The sequence below is a fragment of the Notolepis coatsorum genome, assembly GCF_963971535.1.
Source record: "Notolepis coatsorum genome assembly, chromosome: 6".
In the NCBI taxonomy this organism is placed as follows: domain Eukaryota; kingdom Metazoa; phylum Chordata; class Actinopteri; order Aulopiformes; family Paralepididae; genus Notolepis; species Notolepis coatsorum.
Genome location: NC_140170.1, coordinates 6,978,387 through 7,004,819, shown reverse-complemented (window position 1 = coordinate 7,004,819; position 26,433 = coordinate 6,978,387). Strand labels below are relative to the sequence as shown.

Here is a 26,433-nt window from a genome sequence, read left to right as displayed (position 1 = left end):
GTTCTGGTTTTTGGTTTTCTTTTAGTTTTCTTATAATTTGATTTAGTCCAGTGGGGTTTCTGTCTGGTGGCTCTGCTTGTGTTTGTGAGCAGAGTCCCAGAACCATCTGGCTGAGTGGGCATCCATCGATGGTCTCTGTGTGGGTGAGGGCTATGTTGTGGAGTGTGTCTGGGTCACTTTCTTTTAGGTGATTGTGGAATTTAAATGCTCTTTTTTTAATTTTGATGATTAGTGGGTATCTTCCTAATTCTGCTCTGCATGCATTATTTGGTGTTTTCCGTTGGGTGCGGAGAATGGATTTGCAAAATTCTGCATGCAAAGTCTCAATTGGGTGTTTGTCCCATTTGGTGAAGTCTTGGTTCGCAAGTGGGCCCCAGACTTCACAACCATACAGGGAAATCGGTTCTATCACAGTCTAATATTTTGAGCCAGATTTTGTTTGGAATGTCTAACTTGATGTTCCTTTTTATGGCATAGAAAGCCCTTCTTGCTTCTCAGGTCGTTCACAGCAGCACCAGGGCATCTGCAAACTGTAGGCATTTGACTTCTGTGTTTGCTAGGGGGATGCCAGGTGCTGCAGTTTGTTCCAATGTTTTTGCCAGTTCATTTATGTATATGTTGAAGAGGGTTGGACTCAAACTGCACCCCTGTCTAACCCCACGGCGTTGAGGAAAGAAGTCTGTGTGTTTTCCCTCTATCCTCACAGCACATGTGTTGTTGGTGTACATTGACTTTATGAGGTTGTAGGTTTTCCCTCCAATGCCACTATCTAACAGCTTGTACAGCAGACACTCGTGCCAAATTGAGTCAAATGCTTTTTGGAAGTCAACGACAACAGGAGTATATTTTGCTTTTATTTTTATTTATTTGGTTGTCGATTAGGGTGCTGAGGGTGAGAATGTGGTCTGTTGTACGGTGATTTGGTAGGAAGCCAATCTGTGATTTGCTCAAGGTATTGTTGTTTGTGAGGAAATGTATGAGTCTGTGGTTAATGATCATACAGAGGGTTGCTGTTGACACAGATCTCCCCCTCTCTCTCTCTCTCTCTCTCTCTCTCTCTCTCTCTCTCGCTCTCTCTCTCTCTCTCTCTCTCTCTCTCTCTCTCTCTCTCTCTCTCTCTCTCTCTCTCTCTCTCTCTCTCTCTCTCTCTCTCTCTCTCTCTCTCTCTCTCTCCCTGTCTCTGTCTTTCTCTCCCTTTGTCTGTCTGTCTGTCTGTCTGTCTGTCTGTCTGTCTGTCTGTCTGTCTGTCTGTCTGTCTGTCTGTCTGTCTGTCTGTCTGTCTGTCTGTCTGTCTGTCTGTCTGTCTGTCTGTCTGTCTGTCTGTCTGTCTGTCTGTCTGTCTGTCTGTCTCTCTGTCTGTCTGTCTGTCTGTCTGTCTGTCTGTCTGTCTGTCTGTCTGTCTGTCTGTCTGTCTGTCTGTCTGTCTGTCTGTCTGTCTGTCTGTCTGTCTGTCTGTCTGTCTGTCTGTCTGTCTGTCTGTCTGTCTGTCTGTCTGTCTGTCTGTCTGTCTGTCTGTCTGTCTGTCTGTATTTCTGGACGTGGCTGTGTGTCTCTGCTATAGAGGGCATGGCTGGTCGTGGCTGTGTGTCTCTGGTATAGAGGGCATGGCTGGTCGTGGCTGTGTGTCTCTGGTATAGAGGGCATGGCTGGACGTGGCTGTGTGTCTCTGGTATAGTGGGCATGGCTGGACGTGGCTGTGTGTCTCTGGTATAGAGGGCATGGCTGGTCGTGGCTGTGTGTCTCTGGTATAGAGGGCATGCTATTGTATTCTTCTTGGGACCATGTTGGAAACAAGTCGACAGACTTTCACATGTTATCCTTGTGCCCCTTGTTTTTATACTTTTGTATAAATTGTATGTACTAAATAAAAATCAAATCAAATCAAATCGTCATCATGGCTGGACGTGGCTGTGTCTCTGGTATAGAGGGCATGGCTGGAGGCCAGTGTCCACTGCTGTCTACATCCGACCTACTCTCCAGTCCAAGGCCCACCTAGGAGCAAATAGCACCTGCAGACCACGTATGTTATTTAACCAGGCAGGACGAGAGGGCCACGCAGAGAGGGTAACAGGGAAAGGGGACAAACACATTTAATTAAATTAAATTAAATAGAAAAGAGACTTACATCACAGAGGTAAGGGAAATCATTTAAACACACATCAAACAAAAAACCAAATAAAAACAGGTACATACATGAAGCAGAACATTACAAATGACAGTTAAAAGGCCGGGTTGGTAGTTGACCATTTTAACAGGTGTATCAAATAAGGAGGCGTCAGAGAAAGGAGGGTGTATACTGTACCTGTGTATTAGTAAGGGCATTTTATCAGATATTTGACCGATCTGCAAACTAAATCCTTACCAATCAATTTCTTCACTAATGTGTTTGTAAAGGTGTGTAGTAAGATGTATTAAAAAGTTGAAGTTCAATTCCTGTATGTTTTTTCGTAACAACTGCTCAAAGTTGAGGTACCGAATACAGATTTTCGAAAAAATGTTCAGTTTGGCCTTTGGCCTTTTTCTCTTCAGCAATAAATATCAGAAAATGAACAAGGCGAACAAGGCAGGCTTTTCCAAGACTAGCCTGAAGGAGTTAACTGATCCGCTTGACCTCACTAACCAATCCTGCTCTACTCTTATAGTTGATGGCGGATGGCTTCTCTACATGGTAAAGTGGGAACAAGGTCAGGAGATTGCCAACAGTTAATTGAGCTACGTACAGTGTCTTGGCCGCCGCTCTCAGAAGATCATTGTGGTCTTTGATGGCTACAGCCAATCACCAAAAGATCATGACCACATCCGGCGCACTAAGAACTCATGCTGTGATCTCCACATTTGACCGGATATGATACACTGGCCACCAAGAGCAAAGTTCCTGGACAACACCAATAACAAGAGTGAGCTAATCCACCTCCTCTCTTCAACATTCAGAAAACATAACGTCACAGTGGAGCAGTGTGACAATGATGCTGACACTTCGATTGTGAGAGAGGCATTGGCCACTGCTACAGATGACTGCTTTGGGTGAAATTTGACACAACATGTTCTGACGGAAGGCAGCGGCAGGGCTGATCAAACCAGAAACTCTACCTCCAACAGAGGGTGCAGCTGCACAGCATTCTCTCCGTGCCTACCTACAAACCCAGGACTGGATCCTTCTGCAGAGTATGTCTCTGAACCCCAGTGACTATGGACATTAGGTGTACATGGCTATGAGCCAGTCCCAACACTAGACCGCATGGCTCCTGAGGAGCTACTGCAGTTCACAAGCTGCAACTGTAACGAAGATTGCAGCAACCGGCGGTGCAGCTGCAAGAGGAATGGCGTTAAGTGCATCTCAGCATGTGGAGTCTGTAAAGGAATTTCATGCAAGAATTGTGGTCATGATGGTGGTGAGTCTGGAGAAGACTCAGAGATTGACTCCTGAAGTGATCAGCACTTGTAACAACTTGTAACTACAAATAAAGCTACTTTCGAATTTAAATATAAGAGTGGGCATGGCCTTTTTTCAACCAAGGAATGATTTTAGTGAAAAATACATGATTCCAATCAACTCAGAATCATGAAAACCCCTAGTTTGACCCCTCACAAGTTACCCAAGGCCAAACAGAACATTTTAGATTTTTCGAAAATCGGTATTCGGTACCTCAACTCTGAGCAGTTGTTACGAAAAAACATACAGGATTTGAACTTCAACGTTTTAATACATCTTACTACACACCTTTACAAACACATTAGTGAAGAAATTGATTGGTAAGGATTTAGTTTGCAGATTTTCATATATTTCCCTTACTATATACGGTATACTTGACTTACTCATAGTATACTATATTATATAAATAATATATATATATATATATATTCAGAAGGGTTATTGACCATATTTATTGTAATGAATAATATAACTGATAGGGCATACAGACCCTCATCTACACCTTTGATCACACTGCCTACTTGCCCATATTCTTATATTCAGATCAAATTTGATTGCCTATATTTATGTCTTTATACTATGACCCTGCCCACACCTGTACCTCTCCTCCCCCATGCTGCTATGCTGCCATAATTTCCCCAAGGGGATCAATAAAGGAATATCTTATTATCCACTATACACAGATTTGGCTGACAGGAGGAGCACGTTCAGTGCTAGACTAACACTCCCTAAATGCAGCACTGAACGGCACAGGAAGTCCTTCATTCCGACAGCCATCAGACTTTACAATGCATCACTGTGCCTCACTGCATCACTGAGCACAGAGTGACAGTTACCATCTTCCTGGACTTTTACTTTTGAAACAACACTGTTCAATATTACACCTACTGTAGACTTATGTATATTTTTTGTGTATATTTTTTACTGTACATTTTATACTAGAATGTATATACATAACATAGGAAATGTGAATCCCGGTCCGTACTCTATTATTATTATCTCATTCTTTCTTAGGCTATTTGTTTTGTTATTCTTATTCGTGACTTTGTTCCGTCTAAATGTCTAAATGTTTAATGTGAGCGATTTGTATAGTGTCAAATTTCCCTTGGGATGATTCAAGTATTTCTACTCTATTCTATTTCTATGCTATTATCTCATCTAATGCTCGTCTCTTTGGAGGTGTAAGAGACCGACCAGGCTATAATTCACTTACATCTACCGAGCAGAATTCCTTATAGGATGAAAAAAACATGTTGAATAGAATAGAATAGACTTTTAATTGTCATTGCACAGTATACAACGACATTTCAGGGGATTGATTCAGGGAAAGTTTACACTGCTACTGTGAATAAATACTGGCTATCTTCTGGCCTTGTGTCTTATCACAGTAGATGTGGCCTTTTGATACCGCAATGTTTGATATGCCAACGTGGTTCACCGGTGGTCAGACCCAGGGACGTGCACAGGACTTTAGAGGGGCAGGTGCTCAAAGGCTGAAAAGGGCATTATATAATAATAATAATAATAATAATAATAATAATAATAATAATAATAATAATAATAATAATAATAATAATAATAATAATATATAGTTAATATATACTTGTGTGTATATATTAACCGAGCGCGTAGCGCGCAAGCATGGTTTTTAAGGGCCCTTTTCGGGCGGGGGCCCCCTTTTTATGCTTTTTGGGGGGTGTTGGTGATCAAATATTGAATATTGAACTATAATAATCAGTGCAGGAGCTCACTTATCCTTGAAAGACACTTTTATCACTGACTTGAAAGGCCATATATCTCCATAAATGTTCAGGGGGGAGGGAATAAGTGCTTACCCTACAGACCCCAAGAAGTGCTGTATATTCTGTATTGTTTAATATAAATGCATTTTTTATTCCAATCCCGATTTGTATTTGAGATTCCCAAATCCCATCGGACTTGACTTCCTCGTGTCCCTCAGTGAGTGTAATACCAGCATTCAACTGTATGCGCTACAGCGGTTTCTATCATCATCATCATCACCACCCATGCTATGCATAAAATATATAGGTCCGCGGAGAGGCACGCTGAGGAGGCCGTGCAAACTGCAATGGAATATGGGGCATCTCTCTCTCTTTACCTAATATTTTGATTCTATCCTGACATTTTTCAGTTGGAAGGGCAGTCTATATGCGTAACGGTAAAAAAAAAAAATAATAATAATTTTAAATTTTTCCAAAAAGGGCACTTTTTTGATGAGGCTCAAAAAGGCAGGTGCTCAAGCACCCCTTGGCCTCTATGTGTGCACGTGCCTGGTCAGACCAGCAGGCTGGCAGGCTGGGCTCGGGACACGTGTACCTCGGCGGCCGTCGAGGAGGGGGACTCGTTCTCAGGGGTGTAACGTACTTGAGTAATTGTACTTTGTTACAATACTTAAGTACTATTTTTTGGAGATTTGTACTTTACTCGAGTATTATTAGGTTTGTATACTTGTACTTTTACTCCATTACATTTCAGAGGGAAAAAAAACATACTTTTTACTCCTCACATTTAAAATGCAGACCTACAAAGTACAAAGTACAAATCTCGTAGGTCCAACCATTTTAATTTGTTTATTTGTTTCTCTGGCCGAACTAACGTTAACGTTATTAACTTGTTAATCCTGCGGCCGCTCTTTATTTAATAACAGCCAATAAAATCCCCATCAATGGAAAATGATCTGATTTGGTCCTTGTGCAAGACTTAGAAAGCGGCGGTCTTTGATTAATTACCTGTTATGAGAAGAATAGACGTCAGAAAATACGTTTTTACTTTTACTTTTTAGTACATTTCAAAGTAGAAACTTTTTAACTTTTACTCAAGTGTGTTTTTAGCCAGATATACTCCGGCTTTTACTTGAGTAAGATTTTGAGACGGTACTCCACACTTTCACTTAAGTATAACTTCTGGGTACTTTTTACACCCCTGCTCGTTCTGGACATAAACTTAGCTTAGCCAGACAGAAATAGCTTCTAATCGACTTTTCTCCTATCGTCCTGAGAGGAAAACTTGGCCCTGTGTCCAGCGCTGTATCAGTGCCGAATCTGCCTTACAGTCAACTCGATTGTGAAAGGTTTCCTATAGCCTTTGATGGGCAGCATTATTTAAAGTCCAACTGCACTGGACCTGATCATCCAATACAGGTGTGAGGGGTGCATTCTCATTGATCTTCCCTCAAGGGTCACTATATGCATCTAAGCGGATATTTATCAATATATACATTTGATATTTTCAGTCGGAGGTTCTGAATCTTCTTTTATTTGTCAAAACGTACTGTAGGCTCTTTGGAGTTTTTGACACGTGTCACTAAAACAATGTCTGAACTTCCATGACCTGAATGTCTATTTAGAATATTAACACAGCTGATATTTACAATATGAATGGTGCATTTAAATAAATGGTAAATGGTGCATTTATATATATCTTTTATCCAAAGTGCTTTACAATTTTGTTCCTCACGTTCACACATTCACACACCGACAGCGGAGGGGACCATGCAAGGTGCCGACCTGCTCATCAGGAGCAATTAGGGGTTAAGTGTCTGGCTCAAGGACAGTTCGACACACTGCCCGGAAGTAGCGGGAATCAAACCGGGAACCTTCAGATTACCAGACGACTGCTCTACCTCCTGAGCCACTGTCGCCCCGTTATTAAGTATTGTATGTTTATGATATAACGCAGGCCTTGTTCCAGCGGATTGGTGACTCGGGGCTAATACTACTTACATAAAGTGACACAATAAAGATTTGAATCATTATTATAGGAATAACGGTATTATTATTGGAATTATTATTCAATTTTGGGCGTTCAATTATGGAATTTAGTGGTGCGGCTAAGTGGCGCAGTGGGCAAGGCGCTCGCCACTAATGCAGGAGATGCTGGGTTCGAGCCCAGCTCTCGGCATTGCTACCAGCTTGGCTGGTCGTTCATACTAACACAATTGGCAGTATTAGGGGGTGGGAAAGCCGGTGGGTGGGGATCGGACGTTGTGGACAGCGACTCCTACAGGTCGGTTGGTGCGCCTGCGCAGTAGAATCAGGAAGCAACGGGGGCGGCGTGACCCTGCCACGCGTTACTCCTCGCCGCTGAGAGATCGCGCTGTGCAGGTGAAAAGATGCGACGGCTGCCTCCTCGTGTTGCAAGGCTTCGTCCACATTGCAGCCGTCTTGTGGGAGGCATGGCCTAACAGCGTTCGAGACAGGGGAGAGTAGAATTGGACAAATACGAAATTGGGGATGGGAGAAAAACAGAAAATGGGGAGAAAAAGTAGACAAAAAAAAAGTATGGAATTTTGTGACGGGTTGAAGTTGTGTACTTCTCAGTGGATATGTGAGCTTGCCTTGAATATGTACATTTGTGATTTTCTTCTTTTTTCTTTTCCTTTTGTAAGTCGACACGGGTGTGTTTTTGATTTGTCTGTAAACAAGACCAAAAAATAAACGTGCTTCATTCATTCATTCATTCATTCCATTCATTCATTCATTCATTCATTCATTCATTCATTCATTCATTCATTCATTCATTCATTCATTCATTCATAACAAATAGAGTGTCAGACCCTGACGACAGAGGTTGCCAGGTGCCTGGATCCCGGCTATAGGATCCCTCTGTTATGTCCCTGTATCCACAGAGACATCTGATAAGCAGTATAGGCGTCTGGAAGGATCTCTACAGTAACAAACAGGATCCAACTGGTGGCTTAAGATGACTGGGAATTCTTTCATCGTCAGCCGCTGCCATAATCCTCAGCTGTGTGGTTGTGTTTTGACGGTGGTGTGTGAGTGTGTGTGTGTGTGTGTGTGTGTGAGTGTGTGTGTGTGTGTGTGTGTGTGTGTGTGTGTGTGTGTGTGTGTGTGTGTGTGTGTGTGTGTGTGTGTGTGTGTGTGTGTGTGTGTGTGTGTGTGTGTCTGTCTATACACATGAAGGTGTGGTTTTGTTTAAACAGTGGCGTGCGTGTGTGTGTGTGTGTGTGTGCGTGTGTGTGTGTGTGTGTGTGTGTGTGTGTGTGTGTGTGTGTGTGTGTGTGCGTGCATGCGCGCGCGCGCGTGTGTGTGTGTGACCAGACTCAGACATACTTGTGTTTGTTAGCTCTGAGGTAAGGGTGCGTGTTTCAACCCCTCCCTGCCTACTAGGTGTGGCTCTATAGCTAAGAAAAAGTAGAGGGACCGTCATCAAAGGAATACAATCCTGTAGCTGTGATATCCATGACCTGAGGGGGTTCTCAAAGGATACTAAGGTTCCCACGGAAACTAGGTAAATATCGCTTTTATCCAAAGCGCTTTACAATTTGTTCCTCACATTTTACCCATTCACTCACACCTTCACACACCGACGGCAGAGGCGACCATGCAAGGTGCCAACCTGCTCATCGGGAGCAATTAGGTTAATTGTCTTGCTCAAGGACACATCGACACGCTGCCCGGGAGGAGCGGGAATCGAACCGGGAACCTCCGGATTGCGAGACGACTGCTCTACCTCCCGAGCCCCACTGTCGGCCCTTTGCAGGTGTTGCATCATGTGCCACATAATCAAGTGTTGTACGTTGGGACGGACGTGCCCCTCCCCCGACCGTATGACTTATAAAGGAGAGCCGATAAGCTCTGCTGGTTCACCAGCCAGACCGCAAGCTTAAGAGTGTCTTCCACCTCGGAAGATGGAAAGAAAGGAGCAGAACCAGCATAAAGTTGCCCGCCGACATTATGGGGAAATGCACTTCTCCAGAGTCAGACAAGAAGATAAGATGCCAATTTCCTCTCTGTGCGTTCAGTAGGAAGCTAACCGGCTGCAAGTTAGCCTAGCTTAGCACAAATGAATGGAAGCGGATACACCTAGCCTAGTTTAGCACAAATTAATGGAAGCGGATACACCTAGCCTAGCTTAGCACAAATGAATGGAAGCGGATACACCTAGCCTAGTTTAGCACAAATTAATGGAAGCGGATACACCTAGCCTAGCTTAGCACAAATTAATGGAAGCGGATACGCCTAGCCTAGCTTAGCACAACTTAATGGAAGCGGATATGCCTAGCCTAGCTTAGCACAAATGAATGGAAGCGGATATGTCTAGCTTAGCACAAATGAATGGAAGTGGATACACCTAGCCTATAGCCTAGCCTAGCTTAGCACAAATTAATGGAAGCGGATATGCCTAGTCTATTTTAGCACAAATTAATGGAAGTGGATATGCCTACCCTAGATTAAAACTCTTATAATATAATAAGATAATAATCTGTCCTGGAAACGTTCACGTTCAAATCTATCAAAATAAATCTTTGTTAGCCATTGGAAATTAGATTCACTAGATTAAATTCTCAGATTTTGAGCTTTAGTAGAGAGATTAGATTAGATTCGATTAAAATGTATTGTCATTTATACAGCACAAGTACAGTACAACGGAAATATGTTTGGCATCCAACCAGAGTGTAAATGTAGCATTAAAGTGTGGTAGTAATATACAATGTACAGGTGATTAAACTGGGTATAAAATATATAAATGAGTACTACTGAGAATCAGATGTATGTATTAATAATATACAGTGATACAGGTATAAAGTCACTATGGTGGTAAATCATACTGGCCAGCAGCGTAACTAGTAAGAGAGTAGATAAGGGATACATGTACAGATATAGATATAGTATCTACAGATATGTAAAAAGGATTATATGCAGTAATATACAGGTGATTAAACTGGATATAAATTAGTACTACTGAGTAATAGTGCTAATCAGATGTAAAGTAACTGTGTGCAAAATGAAACAGTAGGAGTTAGATCATTTTGTGTACTGTACTGTGTAGGGACTGTCCTGCTCCACTAGGGGCAGGCTTTTCTCATTCACTAGGCTGGGGGCGGGGCTGGCTTTTCTAATTCACAGGAGCGATCTTTTCTACTCTACGTTGGCTTTGAGAGTTGTGTGCATGAATGAAAACTTTATTTAACAGATTGCAGAATGGGTACAATACAGTACGGCTCAATACATACAATTGTTAAGGGGATGCAGACCTGAGAAAGACGTTTGTCTTGTTTCCATCAGGGTCCCCCATTTTCAATTCATATAGACATTTATGACATACACAACATACATGACATTTATGGCATAGGGACATATAGGTATTTAGTACTGATACATTTGTGACATAACCGGTATTCAAATATACAGTACTGTTACCCCTAGATCCTGACAGAGTATATACATATGATGGGGAGGGGACTGTACATTAGGAGGGGGTGGGTGGGTGGGAGAGAGATATACATACGGCGGGGAGGGAATATATACATGTTTGATTGATTGAATTGATTGAAAACTTTATTAACAGATTGCAGAATGGGTACAGTACAGTACATAGATGTAGCAGTAGGCCTACTGTCTATCTGTATGTCATGTATGGGGACCCTGATGTAAACAAGACGAAAGTCTTTCTCTGGTCTGCATCCCCTTAACAATTGTGTGTATTGAGCAGTACTGTACCCATTCTGCAATCTGTTAATAAAGTTTTCAATCAATCAATCAAAACAGCTCAATACATACAATTGTTAAGGGGATGCAGACCAGAGAAAGACGTTTGTCTTGTTTACATCAGGGTCCCCCATTTTCAATTCATCATAAACTGTACTGTGCAGGACAGTGATGCAACAGTAGCAGGACAGTACATCACAGTGATGTAGCAGGACAGTGATGCAACAGTAGCAGGACAGTACATCACAGTGATGTAGCAGGACAGTGATGTAGCAGGAGTCAGGACATTGGATCACAGTGATGTAGCAAGAGAGTGGATCACTGTGATCATTTTGTGTAGTGTACTGTGTAGGGACTGTCCTGCTCCACTAGGGGCAGGCTTTTCTCATTCACTAGGCTGGGGGCGGGGCTTGCTTTTCAATTCACAGGAGCGATCTTTTCTACCACATTGTACAACAGAACTGCCGAGTCCCGAGGCTGGTAAGTGCTAGTTAAAATGTACAGTAGTGCACAAACTCTACGTTGGCTTTGAGAGTTGTATTATACTGATATAAAAGTTATGCTGTAGGTTGTATGTGGGAGGGGGGCGGGGGGCTGCGTCGCCCACAGTATTTGGTTAACGTTACTGTGGGAAGTTATGCTGTAGGTTGTGTATGGGGGCGGGGGGGGGGGGGGGGTACGTCGTCCACGGTCTATTTAATTTAACGTTATGTACAGTAGTTGTGTTTGATTGATTGAAAACTTTATTAACAGATTGCAGAATGGGTACAGTACAGTACATAGATGTAGCAGTACTGTCTATCTGTATGTCATGTATGTCTGTCCTGATGAATTGAAAGGGGACCCTGATGTAAACAAGACGAAAGTCTTTCTCTGGTCTGCATCCCCTTAACAATTGTGTGTATTACTATATTGTACCCATTCTGCAATCTGTTAATAAAGTTTTCAATCAATCAATCAAAACAGCTCAATACATACAATTGTTAAGGGGATGCAGACCAGAGAAAGACGTTTGTCTTGTTTACATCAGGGTCCCCCCTTTTCAATTCATCATAAACAGGGGTGTAAAAAGTACCCAGAAATTATACTTTACTACTACTATTATACTAAGTACACTGTACAACTGTACAAGCAAAACTTTACATTGGAATATTGACGAAACCATACTTGGTCATTTACTGTACATTGGAGGGGGTTGGGTTAGGACATTTACAGGGTCCAGTTTCGAATTGCAGTCTCCCGTAGTTGCTCTTTGAGAGTGGTTTTGAAAGTGGGTAGTGATTCACATTCCTTTACAGCAGAGATCAGCAACCTTTTTGATACGAAGTGCCATTTTAAAATGTTCTTGTTAACCAGTGTGCCATATCAATGTTAAGGTTAATTATGAAACCACATCACAATGTAAATCTCCAACAGATCTGTAATTCTATTCCATCCATATAGGCAACGTGCATAGCAATAGTTTTAATAACCATTTTCCTCTCATAAATATATAAGAGAATGCTGCCGTCTTTATGAGATGCTTGCTTGCCATACCTGGACACATTCAGCCTTGTCTGCCTCATCCTTTAAAGTTCTCATGTTTGGTCTCAAAATGGCGTTTAACACTCAATGTTCGGCAAACAACAACAGACTGACCCTTCTCATTGGCTCTGACCATGAAATATCCCTGGTATATCAGTCAACCTACAGTACCATAAATAACAGGCTGTGCAACTGCCAATGGCTGTGAAAGAGGTAACTGCATGGGGAGGTAACTCAACATTTCCAAAAAGGTTCCTCTTACACATTTGCTAGTGTGCCATGTTGGTTTAGATAATGTGTACCAATGGTGGCACTCGTGCCTAAGGTTGCTGACCCCTGCTTTACAGCTTTGGGTAGGGAGTTCCACATCGATGTGGCATAATTGCGAACCGTGTTTAGTCCCTTGTTTGAGCCGAATCTGGGTTTAACATGATTTGTGGAGCTCCCTCTGGTGTTGTGATCGTGGTATTCACTGACCTTTGGGAAGTATTTTGACATGTACATGGGTACCTTAGTCGTATAGTGTATCTTGTTGACCAGGCCCATTGCAAGTTGCTGTACTCTGTCGTCTACTCTAAGCCATCCTAGGTTGTCAAAGTGGGCAGGGGTGAGGTGGGTTCTAGGAGTAAGGTCAAGCAGTAGTCTGACCAGTTTGTTTTGAGATCTGCCAGGTTATGACATTTATGCTTCTACCTAAAACCAGGTTATGTGAGTAGCTGGGATTGGTTCAGGTTCTGATATTGCTGTACAGGCCAAGATTTCACTGATCGCTTTAGTACTTAGACACATAGCACTATGTTGTATCCTCTCACCAGGCTCCAATGCAATGGGGCACATTTTCACATGATGTTGCTGTCAATGACGCATTATACAAAATGGTCATCAGTAGTGGCCACAGAAATAAACCCATATTCCATAATGGGACTTGAGTATACTGAATATTTGACCATACCAAATATCTCATATAAAAGGCCTTCTAGTAGGCCAGTTGACTAACTCACATAATTAGCATCATATAGCCACAATACTAACTAACAATGCTTTACTTTTTCTCTTTCCTTGGCATGTCTCCCAGGGGGCCCGGAATCACTACTTACTTGTCTGTTTAGTCCTATCTCATTCCTCATCTCTCCTGCTCCATCCCTCATCTGCTGACTGTGGTCATCCTGTCCTGGGTGTGTTTGGTCTCCTGCTCCACTCTTCTTCAGGCTCTGTGATCCTGCACCTTTTTAGGGTGGAGGATATCGGCAGCCATTGGACGTGGTTGGCTGCCTGAATTTAGCTTAAGTCTATTGCTCTTTTTGCCCAACAAAGTAACTGCAATTTTTTTGAGGACCAGCACCATGAAAGGACAAGACAATCTGAATGTGTGCACATAACCTCACCATGCTCACTGAGAACACCTGCACAATGAGGATTACAGTTGATCACAAATGATGTGCTTGTTTATGTGTTGTGCTTGAGTGTTAGCTTGTGTGCTATTTGATTGTTATTATTTACACTGTTTCTAAACAACTCCTAACTGATCAGAAAAAGATACTGGAATATGTTGTTTCTTTACACATATGTTGGATTATGTAATTGGTTTGTCTTTTTTATTGGTTTGTCATGACAAACCAATTACATAATCCAACATATGTGTAAAGAAACAACATATTCCAGTTAACGGTATATTTTTTTAATGATTTGTTACGGCGAAATCAATACTTCCATTTGTATAAATTGCATTAAGCGGACCTTAGTATTGCTGCCTGGCTGAGGGGCTTGTTGCGGCTCATGTGCATGCGCACGCTCGGCCAATCAGAGCAACGCGGAAGGGCTTGTTGCTTACCGAAAGTATTCACGCGGTTGGGGCTCCTTTTGCACAAATTACTGCATCAATACAGCTAAATATATACTTTTCCACGATATTCAAATTTATTGAGCTGCACCTGTACATCACTGTGCTCAGGAGGCAAAACGATGTCTAACATGCCTGCCATGTATCACAAACAGTACTGTATTTGCAAATCTGGTATGTCATAAATGTATAGATGTAGCAGTACTGTCTATCTGTATGTCATGTATCAAGTTTCAAGTTCAAGTTTCTTTAATAGTTGTCATACAGAAGTACAGAATACTTTTATACAAAATGCTTCTTTCTGTTACGCTCCAGAGACTGTGCTAGACAAAAGATAAGTGAAATAAAATAGTATAGCATGTAAAAAAAATAGAAGTAAAAATAGAAGTCACGTACGTAGACACAGTGTAAGGGCCATATGAGTGTTTTGATTATGTCGGTAGCTTCTCCGATATATATATATATATTTTGTAATTGTGTTTAGTTTAAGGCACAATTAGGCGCCGGTGTGTAGAGGCCAAGGCCAACTTGTTGGATTTGTATTGCTAGAATATTAGAATTAATTTTGTCTAGAATAGTGTCTTATTTATGTTTGAACACTAGAGGGCTCACCGCCTCCATTATAGCCAGCTGGAAGTCATGAGATTACTTGAATGTAATTCAAGCATATATACCTTTAGGAGTTGAACATGAAGTAGTATTTTAACTTTGGGTGGAATAAAGTTTTAGAAACATTTGGGATGAATACACCTTTAAAGCTATTTGTGGGAATACACATACAAAAATAAAAACGAAAGAATGGAAAAACATGCAGAACTGATCGCTAATGCTGTCACGTCCCTGATGAAGATGAACAGGAGCACTTGGATTGGCAAGGTATTGTATTGGAGCGGACCCACGACAGGATGAAGGATGACAGGATGGGTCAAGCGCAGATGACATTTCAATGGCAACCCCCCCAAAGGAATGCGTGTGTGCTGCCCATCTCACATGTGTTACAAATAAAGACTTCATAGTCCCATTTCATTCATTTATTCATTCAAACGATTTGGGGTTATAAGCTTTAAAAGGATTTGGGGAAGACACCATAACACAATTGGGTATTCGAACCTTTAAAACCATTTGGGTGGAATACACCTTTAACTGTCCTGCTACTGTTGCATCACTGTGATGTACTGTCCTGCTAACCATTTGGGTGGAATACACCTTTAACTGTCCTGCGACTGTACACCTACTGTACTGATACTGTACACATACTGTACTGCTACTGTACACCTACTGTACTGATACTGTACACACCTCCTGCACATTGTGATGGGGCTGTCCTGCTAACCATTTGGGTGGAATACACCTTTAACTGTCCTGCGACTGTACACCTACTGTACTGCTACTGTACACCTACTGTACTGCTACTGTACACCTACTGATACTGTACACATACTGTACTGCTACTGTACACACCTCCTGCACATTGTGATGGGGCTGTCCTGCTAACCATTTGGGTGGAATACACCTTTAACTGTCCTGCGACTGTACACCTACTGTACTGCTACTGTACTGCTACTGTACACCTACTGTACTGCTACTGTACACATACTGTACTGCTACTGTACACCTACTGTACTGCTACTGTACTGCTACTGTACACACCTCCTGCACATTGTGATGGGGCTGTCCTGCTAACCATTTGGGTGGAATACACCTTTTTAACTGTCCTGCTACTGTTGCATCACTGTGATCCACTGTACTGCTACTGTATTAAAACCTTTAAAACAATTTGGGTGGAATACACCTTTAAAATCATTCGATTTGGGTTATAACCTTTAACACTATTTGGGTGGAATACACCTTTAACTGTCCTGCAGCCATTTTACCACTGTCCACTGTACTGTACAGTCCTGCTACATCACGGTCCTGCTAACCATTTGGGTGGAATACACCTTAACTGTCCTGCTACTGTTGCATCACTGTGATCCACTGTACTGCTACTGTATTATAACTTTAAACAATTTGGGTGGAATACACCTTTAAATCATTCGATTTGGGTTATAACCTTTAACACTATTTGGGTGGAATACACCTTTAACTGTCCTGCAGCCATTTTACCACTGTCCACTGTACTGTACAGTCCTGCTACATCACTGTCCTGCTAACCATTTGGGTGGAATACACCTTTAACCGTCCTGCTACTGTTGCATCACTGTGATCCACTGTACTGCTACTGTATTATAACCTTTAAAACAATTTGGGTGGAATACACCTTTAAAATCATTCGATTTGGGTTATAACCTTTAACACTATTTGGGTGGAATACACCTTTAACTGTCCTGCAGCCATTTTACCACTGTCCACTGTACTGTACTGTACAGTCCTGCTACATCACTGTCCTGCTAACCATTTGGGTGGAATACACCTTTAACTGTCCTGCTACATCACTGTGATGTACTGTCCTGCTACATCACTGTAATGTACTGTCCTGCTACATCACTGTCCTGCTACATCACTGTGATGTACTGTCCTGCTACATCACTGTGATGCTACATCACTGTCCTGCTACATCACTGTCCTGCTACATCACTGTGATGTACTGTCCTGCTACATCACTGTCCTGCTACATCACTGTCCTGCTACATCACTGTGATGTACTGTCCTGCTACATCACTGTCCTGCTACATCACTGTCCTGCTACATCACTGTGATGTACTGTCCTGCTACATCACTGTCATGCTACATCACTGTCCTGCTACATCACTGTGATGCTACATCACTGTCCTGCTACATCACTGTCCTGCTACATCACTGTGATGTACTGTCCTGCTACATCACTGTGATGCTACATCACTGTCCTGCTACATCACTGTCCTGCTACATCACTGTGATGTACTGTCCTGCTACATCACTGTGATGTACTGTCCTGCTACATCACTGTGATGTACTGTCCTGCTTCATCACTGTCCTGCTACATCACTGTGATGTACTGTCCTGCTACATCACTGTCCTGCTACATCACTGTGATGTACTGTCCTGCTACATCACTGTCCTGCTACATCACTGTGATGTACTGTCCTGCTACATCACTGTCCTGCTACATCACTGTGATGCTACATCACTGTCCTGCTACATCACTGTCCTGCTACATCACTGTGATCCACTGTCCTGCTACTGTTGCATCACTGTCCTGCACAGTACAGGACACAAAATGATTTAACTGCCTCTCAAATGAAATCACAAACTAAACTGAGACCCGGGTTAAGGTGACATTCTGAATCTCTATTTGAACGACCACATCAAACAAGAGGTGGGCGCGGGCAAATACTGCGGCATGGTCATGCTGGACTCTAACAGGAGCACTGTATAGTTTAGATACAGTAAAAGTTAACATTGTAAATTGCATATTGCATAGTAGTGTATATTATAACCAGTTTCTCAGGAACCTAACATGTCTTTTTTTTACCATGCATATCTTGTGTCTTATCTATTTAATTTTTTCGATGCCTATTTTAGTCTATTTTATTATTGTATTTTGCACAATCAATGGGGGCAAGACCACCCGCATTTCACTGTATTCCCTGGTATGTATGTGACAAATATTGATTCTTGATTCTTGATTCTCATTCAAGGGTACTACGACTATGCTTGCACCTCATGGTACCAAAGCACCTCAAAGGCACTAAAAACAACCTAGAATGGCTTAGAGTAGACGACAACAACTTGCAATGGGCCTGGTCTACAAGATACACTACACCACTAAGGTACCCATGTACATGTCGAAATACTTCCCAAAGGTCAGTGAATACCACAACAACAACACCAGAGGGAGTTCCACAAATCATGTTAAACCCAGAATCGGCTCAAACAAGGGACTAAACACGTCTCGCAATTATGCCACATCAATGTGGAACACCCTACCCACAGCCGTAAAATTATGTGAATCCCTACCTTCCTTCAAAACCGCTCTCAAAGAGCACCTACGGGAGGCCGCAATTCAAAACTGGCCTCCATAAATGTCCAAACCACCCCCAATCCCCCCCCCCCCCGCACCCAATGTACAGTTTCCTCCCCCTCATATGTATATATTCTCTTTTAGAAACTCTGCCTGTAAATAAACAGTACTGTATATTTGTATATCTTGTATGTCATAATTGTCTGGATGTAACAGTAGGACTGTATATCTGTATGTCGTGTATGTCATAAATGTTATGATGAATAAAAAATGGGGGACCCTGATGTAAACAAGACGAAAGTCTTTCCCTGGTCTGCATCCCCTCAACAATTGTGTGCATTGAGCCGTACTGAATTTGTACCCATTCTGCAATCTGTTAATACAATTTTCAATGAATCAATCTGTGACACAGTGGAATAAATCAAGTTTCTCAACTCGACCTCTGCCGCCCCTTCTCCCTCCTGTACTTGCCGTTCCCCCGGCTGACACCAAATGCAAGAAATCTCACGGATCATATAATCAGACGTGTTGAGTCAGCGAATGAGCCTCTGGGTGGTGTCCAGGCTGTGGTGAAAGAGCGCTGCAGCAATAATACTCTCTGGCCACGGCCGGCCGCTCTCTCTCTGGCACTGGACCCAGACTGTTTCACAAAGACACAACTGACCCTTCAACTCTGACCCTGACCATCTGGGTCTCTCTCTCTCTCTCTCTCTCTCTCTCTCTCTCTCTCTCTCTCTCTCTCTCTCTCTCTCTCTCTCTCTCTCTCTCTCTCTCTCTCTCTCTCTCTCTCTTTCTCTGTCTGTGTGTGTCTCTCTCTCTCTCTCTCTCTCTCTCTCTCTCCCCCTCTCTCCCTTTCTTTCTATCCATCTTCCTCTGTCCATCTGTCTGTCTGCCTCTCTCTCTCTCTCTCTCTCTCTCCCCCATCTCTCTCTTTCTATCTCTCTTCCTCTGTCTGTCTATCTGTCTGTCTGTCTGTCTGTCTGTCTGTCTGTCTGTCTGTCTGTCTGTCTGTCTGTCTGTCTGTCTGTCTGTCTGTCTGTCTGTCTGTCTGTCTGTCTCTCTTCTCTCTCTCTCTCTCTCTCTCTCTCTCTCTCTCTCTCTCTCTCTCTCTCTCTCTCTCTCTCTCTCTCTCTCTCGCTCACAGACAGACAGACAGAACAGACAGACAGACAGACAGACAGACAGACAGACAGACAGACAGACAGACAGACAGACAGACAGACAGACAGACAGACAGACAGACAGACAGACAGACAGACAGACAGACAGACAGACAGACAGACAGACAGACAGACAGACAGACAGACAGACAGACAGACAGACAGACAGACAGACAGACAGACAGACAGACGGACAGACAGACAGACAGACAGACAGACGGACGTGCTCCTACCTGTTGGAAGGGGGTGCAGACGACCTCTGACCCATGGAGGCCGCAGGTGGAGGAGGCGTGTAGCTGCTGTTCGCGGCCCAGGAGCAGGTCTCCGCTGGGGGGGTAACAGGCCCCGGGGAGCAGTCGTCCAGGCCTGACGACACCACAGCCAGGGCTGCATGGAGACAACAAGGTCAACGTCGATCAACAAACAGTTAGGCTGCGTTCACACTGCAGGCGAGCGTGGCCAAAAACTGATATCTGATTTTTTTTTCTATAACAGTGTGAACGGCACAGATTTTTTATTCGATTTTATTTATCCTTTATTTATCCAGGAATGTCCCATTGAGATACAAGATCTCTTCTTCCAGGAGTCCTGACCAACACGGCACACAACAAGTTTCAACGTAAAAACAGGGCATATAGAATATACAGTACATTAACAAAAACATACAAATCAAATACAAACACAGAAGGCCATTTGTGCAGTGGCAAGAGGCATAATCAGATCAGCGATAGCATCAGGTAAAACAGTTACATGTTTCATGAAGGGCTAGTCATAGCATACCTTTAAAAGCATTCACAGTATGAGTGCCTCTAGACAAAGTTTCACTTGCAGCGTATTCCATAAAAAGGAAGCATAGTAGGAGAATGCAGCATTACCGAGCTCTGACTGCATCAAAGGACATTTAAAAGCATCCCATGTTGCTGCTCGTCTGATCACAGATCACATGGAATCTTATCTTTTCAATTCTGATATGGCCTGTAGGGCTGAGCCCAAACGGAGTTATATTCATTAAAGAAAGTTGATTTAGTTGGGCTGGGGCTTCTCCCTGGGCTGGGTCTGGGGCTGGAAAGTTGATTTAATCAATAAAAAAAAAAAAAAAAAATTAATCAGATTAATCACTTTATTCAAATTGAGGATTTAGTTTGAGGATATTTATATAAAAAAAAAAAAAAATTAAGTATAAAATTTTTTTTAATTTTTATTTTATTTTTATTAAAAACGAAGGTTCGAACGTCCGTTCGAAAAACCCTGACAAAGTTCGAATCCCAAAAACAGGCTTCGGGGAAACAGCCTTAATGGCCTGCAGTGTGAACGCAGCCTAACCGCCTTCCTTGCGTTTGGCATCGTTGGATGCATGCTTCCAGGGGTGTAAAGTACTTGAGTAATTGTACTTCGTTACAATACTTAAGTACTGTTTTGGGGGATTTGTACTTAACTCAAGTATTATTAGGTTTGTATACTTGTACTTTTACTCAATTACATTTCAGAGAAAAAAAACATACTTTTTACTCCTTACATTTAAAATGCAGACCTACAAAGTACAAAGTAAAAATCTCGCAGGTCAAACTATTTTAATTAGTATATTTGTGTCTCTGGCCGAAAGAATGTTAACGTTATTAATCCTGCAGCCACACTTTATTTAAAAACAGCCAATCAAATCCCCATCAATGGAAAATTAACCCCCCCATACCCATGCTGATTGGTCCTTGTGCAAGACTAGAAAGTGGGGATCTTTGATTAAACACCTGCTATCAGAAGAATAGATAGTCAGAAAACAGGTTTTAACTTTAACTTTTAAACATTTAAAAGTAAAAACTTTTTAACTTTTACTCAAGTGTGTTTTTAGCCAGATACTCTGACTTTTACTTGAGTACGATTTTGAGACGGTACCCATACTTTCACTTAAGTATAATTTCTGGGTACTTTTTACACCCTGCTTCCTAAATGGCAGAGGCTTCAGTGACCTTGTTTTATGTTGTCAATGACTCATAATCTAGTTTTAGTTCAGTTTATTTGACAATAAATAAATAAGGCAACATGTCTGTGTTGAAATAGTAAACCCGCAGTGGCCCGGCACCACTCCAGTTGGTGTGCCAATGCCTTGCTCAAGAGTTATGTAACATTTTAGTGCCTTTTTGCCCCAATTTAGCCAATTCCCTTCCTGGTCGTTGCGCTGCTCTACTGGTGGTCTGGGGCGAATCACCACCAGCCACTTCTTATCACCTGACAGCGAGGAGTTTTACATTTACATTTACATTTAGTCATTTAGCTGACACTTTTATCCAAAGCCCTGTACGACAAGTCATCAGGAAGGGCACAACTCTATCAGCTGAGTAACAATGTTCATCAAAGTGTTGAGTGCTACAGTGTAGGTTAGTTTATTAGGACAAGTGCATGACAGTAAGGTTAGTTAGGGTTAGAGTTTTCTTTATTTTTCTTTATTTCTTCTAACATTTTATTTCAGATAATGGTTTCACTGGGAGTGAGTAACACGTGCAGAGGTTCACGCCAGGGGCGGATTTAGGATTGTAGGAGATCCGGGGCTTAGCCCAGATGGGCCCCCATTTTCTTTTTTTCTTTTTTGTTTTTAAATCTTTTTTTTTATTTTTTTTTATTTTTTTTTTTGTAATTTTTTTTGGGGGCAGGCAATGGGTGGTTTGGAGGGGGTCAGGCACGACCCCCTACACGACAGATTTTTTTTGAATTTAATGAACCTGTACGTGCAATTTCCTGCAATATAGAGCCTTCAATCTTGACCAATAAAGCTGCTCTTTTCACTATAAAACTCAGTTAACCATAACGTAGTTATGGTTAGATTTATATATTGGGGGGGGGGTATATCATATTTTTCATATAATCAAAAAGTGGTGGAGAAAGATAATACCTTTGCTCCCCCAAGTTCAATAGTGGGAGAGCAGAGATGCTCCGAATGCTCTTATGGCCAGGCGTCTATGATTCACTGATGCAAAGTAAAATAGTGCAGTGCAATAAAATAGTTGGTAAAATAGAATAAAATAATGCAATAGTGCATTGCAATAAAATAGTTATCATCGTATTTTTTCGGGAGGCCAGTAAGGAGTGCATTACAGTAGTCGAGTCGGCTTGAGATAAAGACATGGATCTGGTTTTCAGCGTCCTTTTGATTTATAAATGGCCGTACTTTAGCTATGTTTCTAAGGTGGAAGAATTAAGTTTTTGTCAACTTGTTGATTGTGATTTAAAGCTTAGGTCTGAGTCTACCATAACACCAAGACTTAACTCACTCAAATACAGTTAGCAGCTGGATAGACCACAGATGGAAATTAGCTTCTGCTAAATCTGGTGCAAACATATTTTCATGTAACAATGATGAATTGTAAAAACATTTTTTTTTTTTTTTTTTTTTTTTTTAAATAGATTCGGGGCTTTTCAGAATACATCCGGGGCTTGAGCCCAGGTAGCCACCCCCTAGCTCCGCCCCTGGTTCACGCTATATCCCCCAGATTCTCATCTACGGGTGGGGCTCATCTACGATGAGCTAGTCAAGATGAGAAGCACGTTCAGCCACAGGCTCATACCCCCCCCACACTCAACTAACCGCCTCGGCCAGTCCTTCATACCAGCGGCCATCAGGCTCCACAACAGTGGGCAGGGACTGCTGCCAGACATCCAACTACAACTATAGGAACCCAGTAGCTGACTCCCACCTAAAAGGACAATATACGTACCTTATAAATACCTCACCTTATGTGAATACTGTATACTACACCAGAGCATATATTTAGCATTTTTAGATTATATATTAGATTATAATCTAAATATATTGTGATATATTTGTGATATATTGTCACAATATTATTGTGATGTTTCTTCTTGACTTGTTTAAAGAAGACGTGTCCGGCCCATGGGGACATTAACGTGTGTTGTCGGGCCTTACAAATACATTTGATTTGATTAGATTAGATTTAGACTATTGGATTACTAGATTATATATTGCATATATTTAGCATTTAGCATTTTAACATTTCGTTTCATTAGATTATACATTAGATTAGATTTAGAGTATTAGATTATATATTGTAACCATATTTATTGTAGGGCAAAATAACTGAGAGGGCATACATACACTGTAAAAATAAATGTTTTTTCACAGGAAATTCACTGTATTATTTTACAGATTACCTTTGTTTTTCTACTTTAAGTGTAAATACCATAAACATACAGTAAATGACCTTTTATCAAAATATTAACCATTAAATAAAGGTTGTAATCTGTAAATGTATTTGATTTTACTGTAATTTGACCGTAAGTATTTGGAAACCATTGATGCCAGACATTTACCGTTTTCTTGCAGCTTTTATTTCTTACCCTCATCTCGCACCTTGTTGTCCATATATGCGCATGTCCAGAGTTAACTATATTGTATATTGTTTACACTGCCTTTTTATTCCGGGAGGTATCTGCGTATGTATATGTATTTGTAACGTATAATATAACCGATAGGGCATACAGACTCTCATCTGCACCTTTGTTTACACTGTTTATTTTTCTCATATTCTTATATTCAGAGTTAATTATATTGTTTACACAGTTTTTTCCCCTCATATTTTTATATTCAGAGATTATATAGTTTACACTGTTTAGTCTTTCCTCATGTTTCTATATTCAGAAATCTTATTGGCTATATTTATGTCTTTCTACTATTACTCTGCCCATACGTGTACCCCCCCCCCCTCCCCCACGCTGCTATGACACCTGTATTTCTCCAAGGGATCAATAATATCTTATCTTATCTTATCTTATCTTATCTTAGACCTCTACACTACCCAGCCCCACATATGTCTTATATGGCGTGACATATCAACACTGCAGCACTCGAGTTTCAACACTATTGTAACTGAGGGGTACAATTCCCTGACTGTATTGAGAGTATGGTATTATTAAACCACTACTTAGTTATGTACTTTAATTACTGGCCATACAGTACACGGTATATATGGTGAACACCCACACAAGAATACTTCAATGACACTAAAGTTCTATTTTGAGGGATTTATTATTATAGCAAGCAACAATAGGTTACAACATGAGAATTATGAATTGCGCTTATATGGCGAAGAACACTTAAGTAGGTCAAGAGCGTAAGTCCATGAGCATATTAAGATGGGTATAATTGACACCACCTGTAGCATAAGAATTACATAAGGCACACTCGTAGTCAGCTGGAGATACTAAGGGGTTCCCTCCGGTTGTAAGCCAGCAGGGGAGAGAAATGTTCGGAGGCAAAAGTCTGGATCAACGAGGAATAAATAAGCTCCAGCTACGGGAGGCGGTACATATACTCCCCTCGATCGGCAGACAAAAGCAGCAGCTATAATCCAGTATGCGCAACAGCATGGATGAAAGCCAGCCAGCCTATTCTAGAGACGGGCTCGAGTGATGCTCCTCACGGGTAGATCCCACACAGCAGTGGGGTAGACGGTTCTCTGCTCCATCAGCCACAGTACCAAAAGCAATATAATCCAGCCGGAAAAGGCTCTGCATTCACCGGTGTAGATTCTCCTGTGCACGGTACTTCACATTTAACTAGGTCGAACTTGACGTTATTTCACTAAGCTCTGACACTTTTACTATCCTATTCGCACGCGGTTCTAAGTGCTCTATTTAGACGCAAGGTTGCTCACTTCACTTGGTCGTTGACTCGTGGTGAAGGCTTTAACGTAATGAACTCAACTAGACGTTACTTTGAACGAATGATGAACTGAATGAACTGATACTTTGAACGAAGTGCTGCTGTATCCACCTGCGCCGTATTTATACGTAAGGTGAATAATCTAGTGCCAACCTCAGTTCTGTCTCGTATTACTGCGCAAACCTGGACATGTTAAGACATGCCTTGGCGGTGGCTTTGAACTCGCCATTGGGGGTATGGCCGTTGGCGCCTAGGGGTCGCTGTCCAATAGGAGAACGAATATTATGGTCTGGTTTGTACCTAGGTAAAGGGATATTCCGTGTATATATACAAAGAATATACAAGGGGTATCAGACGATATACAAATATTATACAAGGGGTATCAAGCAATAAATATATATATTTGGTTTAATCTGACCCTTTGTAACAACTATGATGAACATTGTTACTAACTCAGCTTTATTACATGGCGTTTTCACATTCGCCAAAATGCTTGCTTGTGATTGGTCAATAGCGCGCGTCAGAGGTCAGTTATCAGACAATAATGACCGCTGTGGGACAATAATGACCGCTGTGCGCAGCTGTTCGCAATCAAGCCCACTGACACACACTGTTTCAGTGCAATTAGACACTGCCGGTGTTCTGCTGCCGGGGAAGCTGCCGGCGATGACAGGGGGCGGAGCGACAAGCGGAGCCAGAACCAGTGTTGCGAGTCGATGTAAAATGAATTAGGTATATTGTTAGTAAGTTAGCCATGTAATAAGCGGGATAATGTATAGCTATACTCGATCATTGTCGCAAAATAATTGACCTTCACTGACGTTTAAAACACCTCGCCGAGGCGGCTCGGTATTTTAAACTACGTGTCGGTCAATTATTTTGCGACAATGACCTCGTAGCTATACATTATCCCTTACGTATAAGAGTTAAACATGCTAAACACAGTCTTTCTGTCCGAGACTCTCCCTCACTCTCCACCTTTAAACCACCCTCCTCCAACCTACCACCTCCCTTTCCCCTTCCCTACTTTCTCTCCCCCCCCCCCCCCCCCCTCCCCTCTGTTTCCTTACTTCCCTGACTGTTCCCCTAATGGACCTACTGTATTTGTTACTTGTTACCTGTGGTTTTATGTCTTGCGTATTCATACAGTTGATTATTCCCTGTGGCTCTTTGTTTCTTTGTTCATTTGTTTTGCTTATTGTTAGCATCTTTATTATTATTATTATTATTATTATTATTATTATTATTATTATTATTATTATTATTATTATTATTATTATTATTACATGTTCAGCTGAAGCCTTCAGACGAAGAACCATAACGTCTTGAGTGTAGGGATGTGTAAAGCCAGTGTACTTGCAGCTGTCAATACATACATCTCAGTATGTGA

The 26,433-nt window shown here is 41.8% G+C and overlaps 1 protein-coding gene across 1 annotated transcript in view; it reads right to left on the bottom strand.

The window, feature by feature from the left end:
• lamb3 (laminin subunit beta 3) overlaps positions 1 to 26,433 on the bottom strand; it is a gene marked incomplete at its 5' end in the record, with an annotated part of 90,675 nt that overhangs the window by 58,005 nt on the left and 6,237 nt on the right. The window contains 1 exon segment of the mRNA XM_084317121.1: positions 19,606 to 19,759. Within this exon segment, the coding sequence (XP_084173247.1) occupies positions 19,606 to 19,759 (154 nt within the window).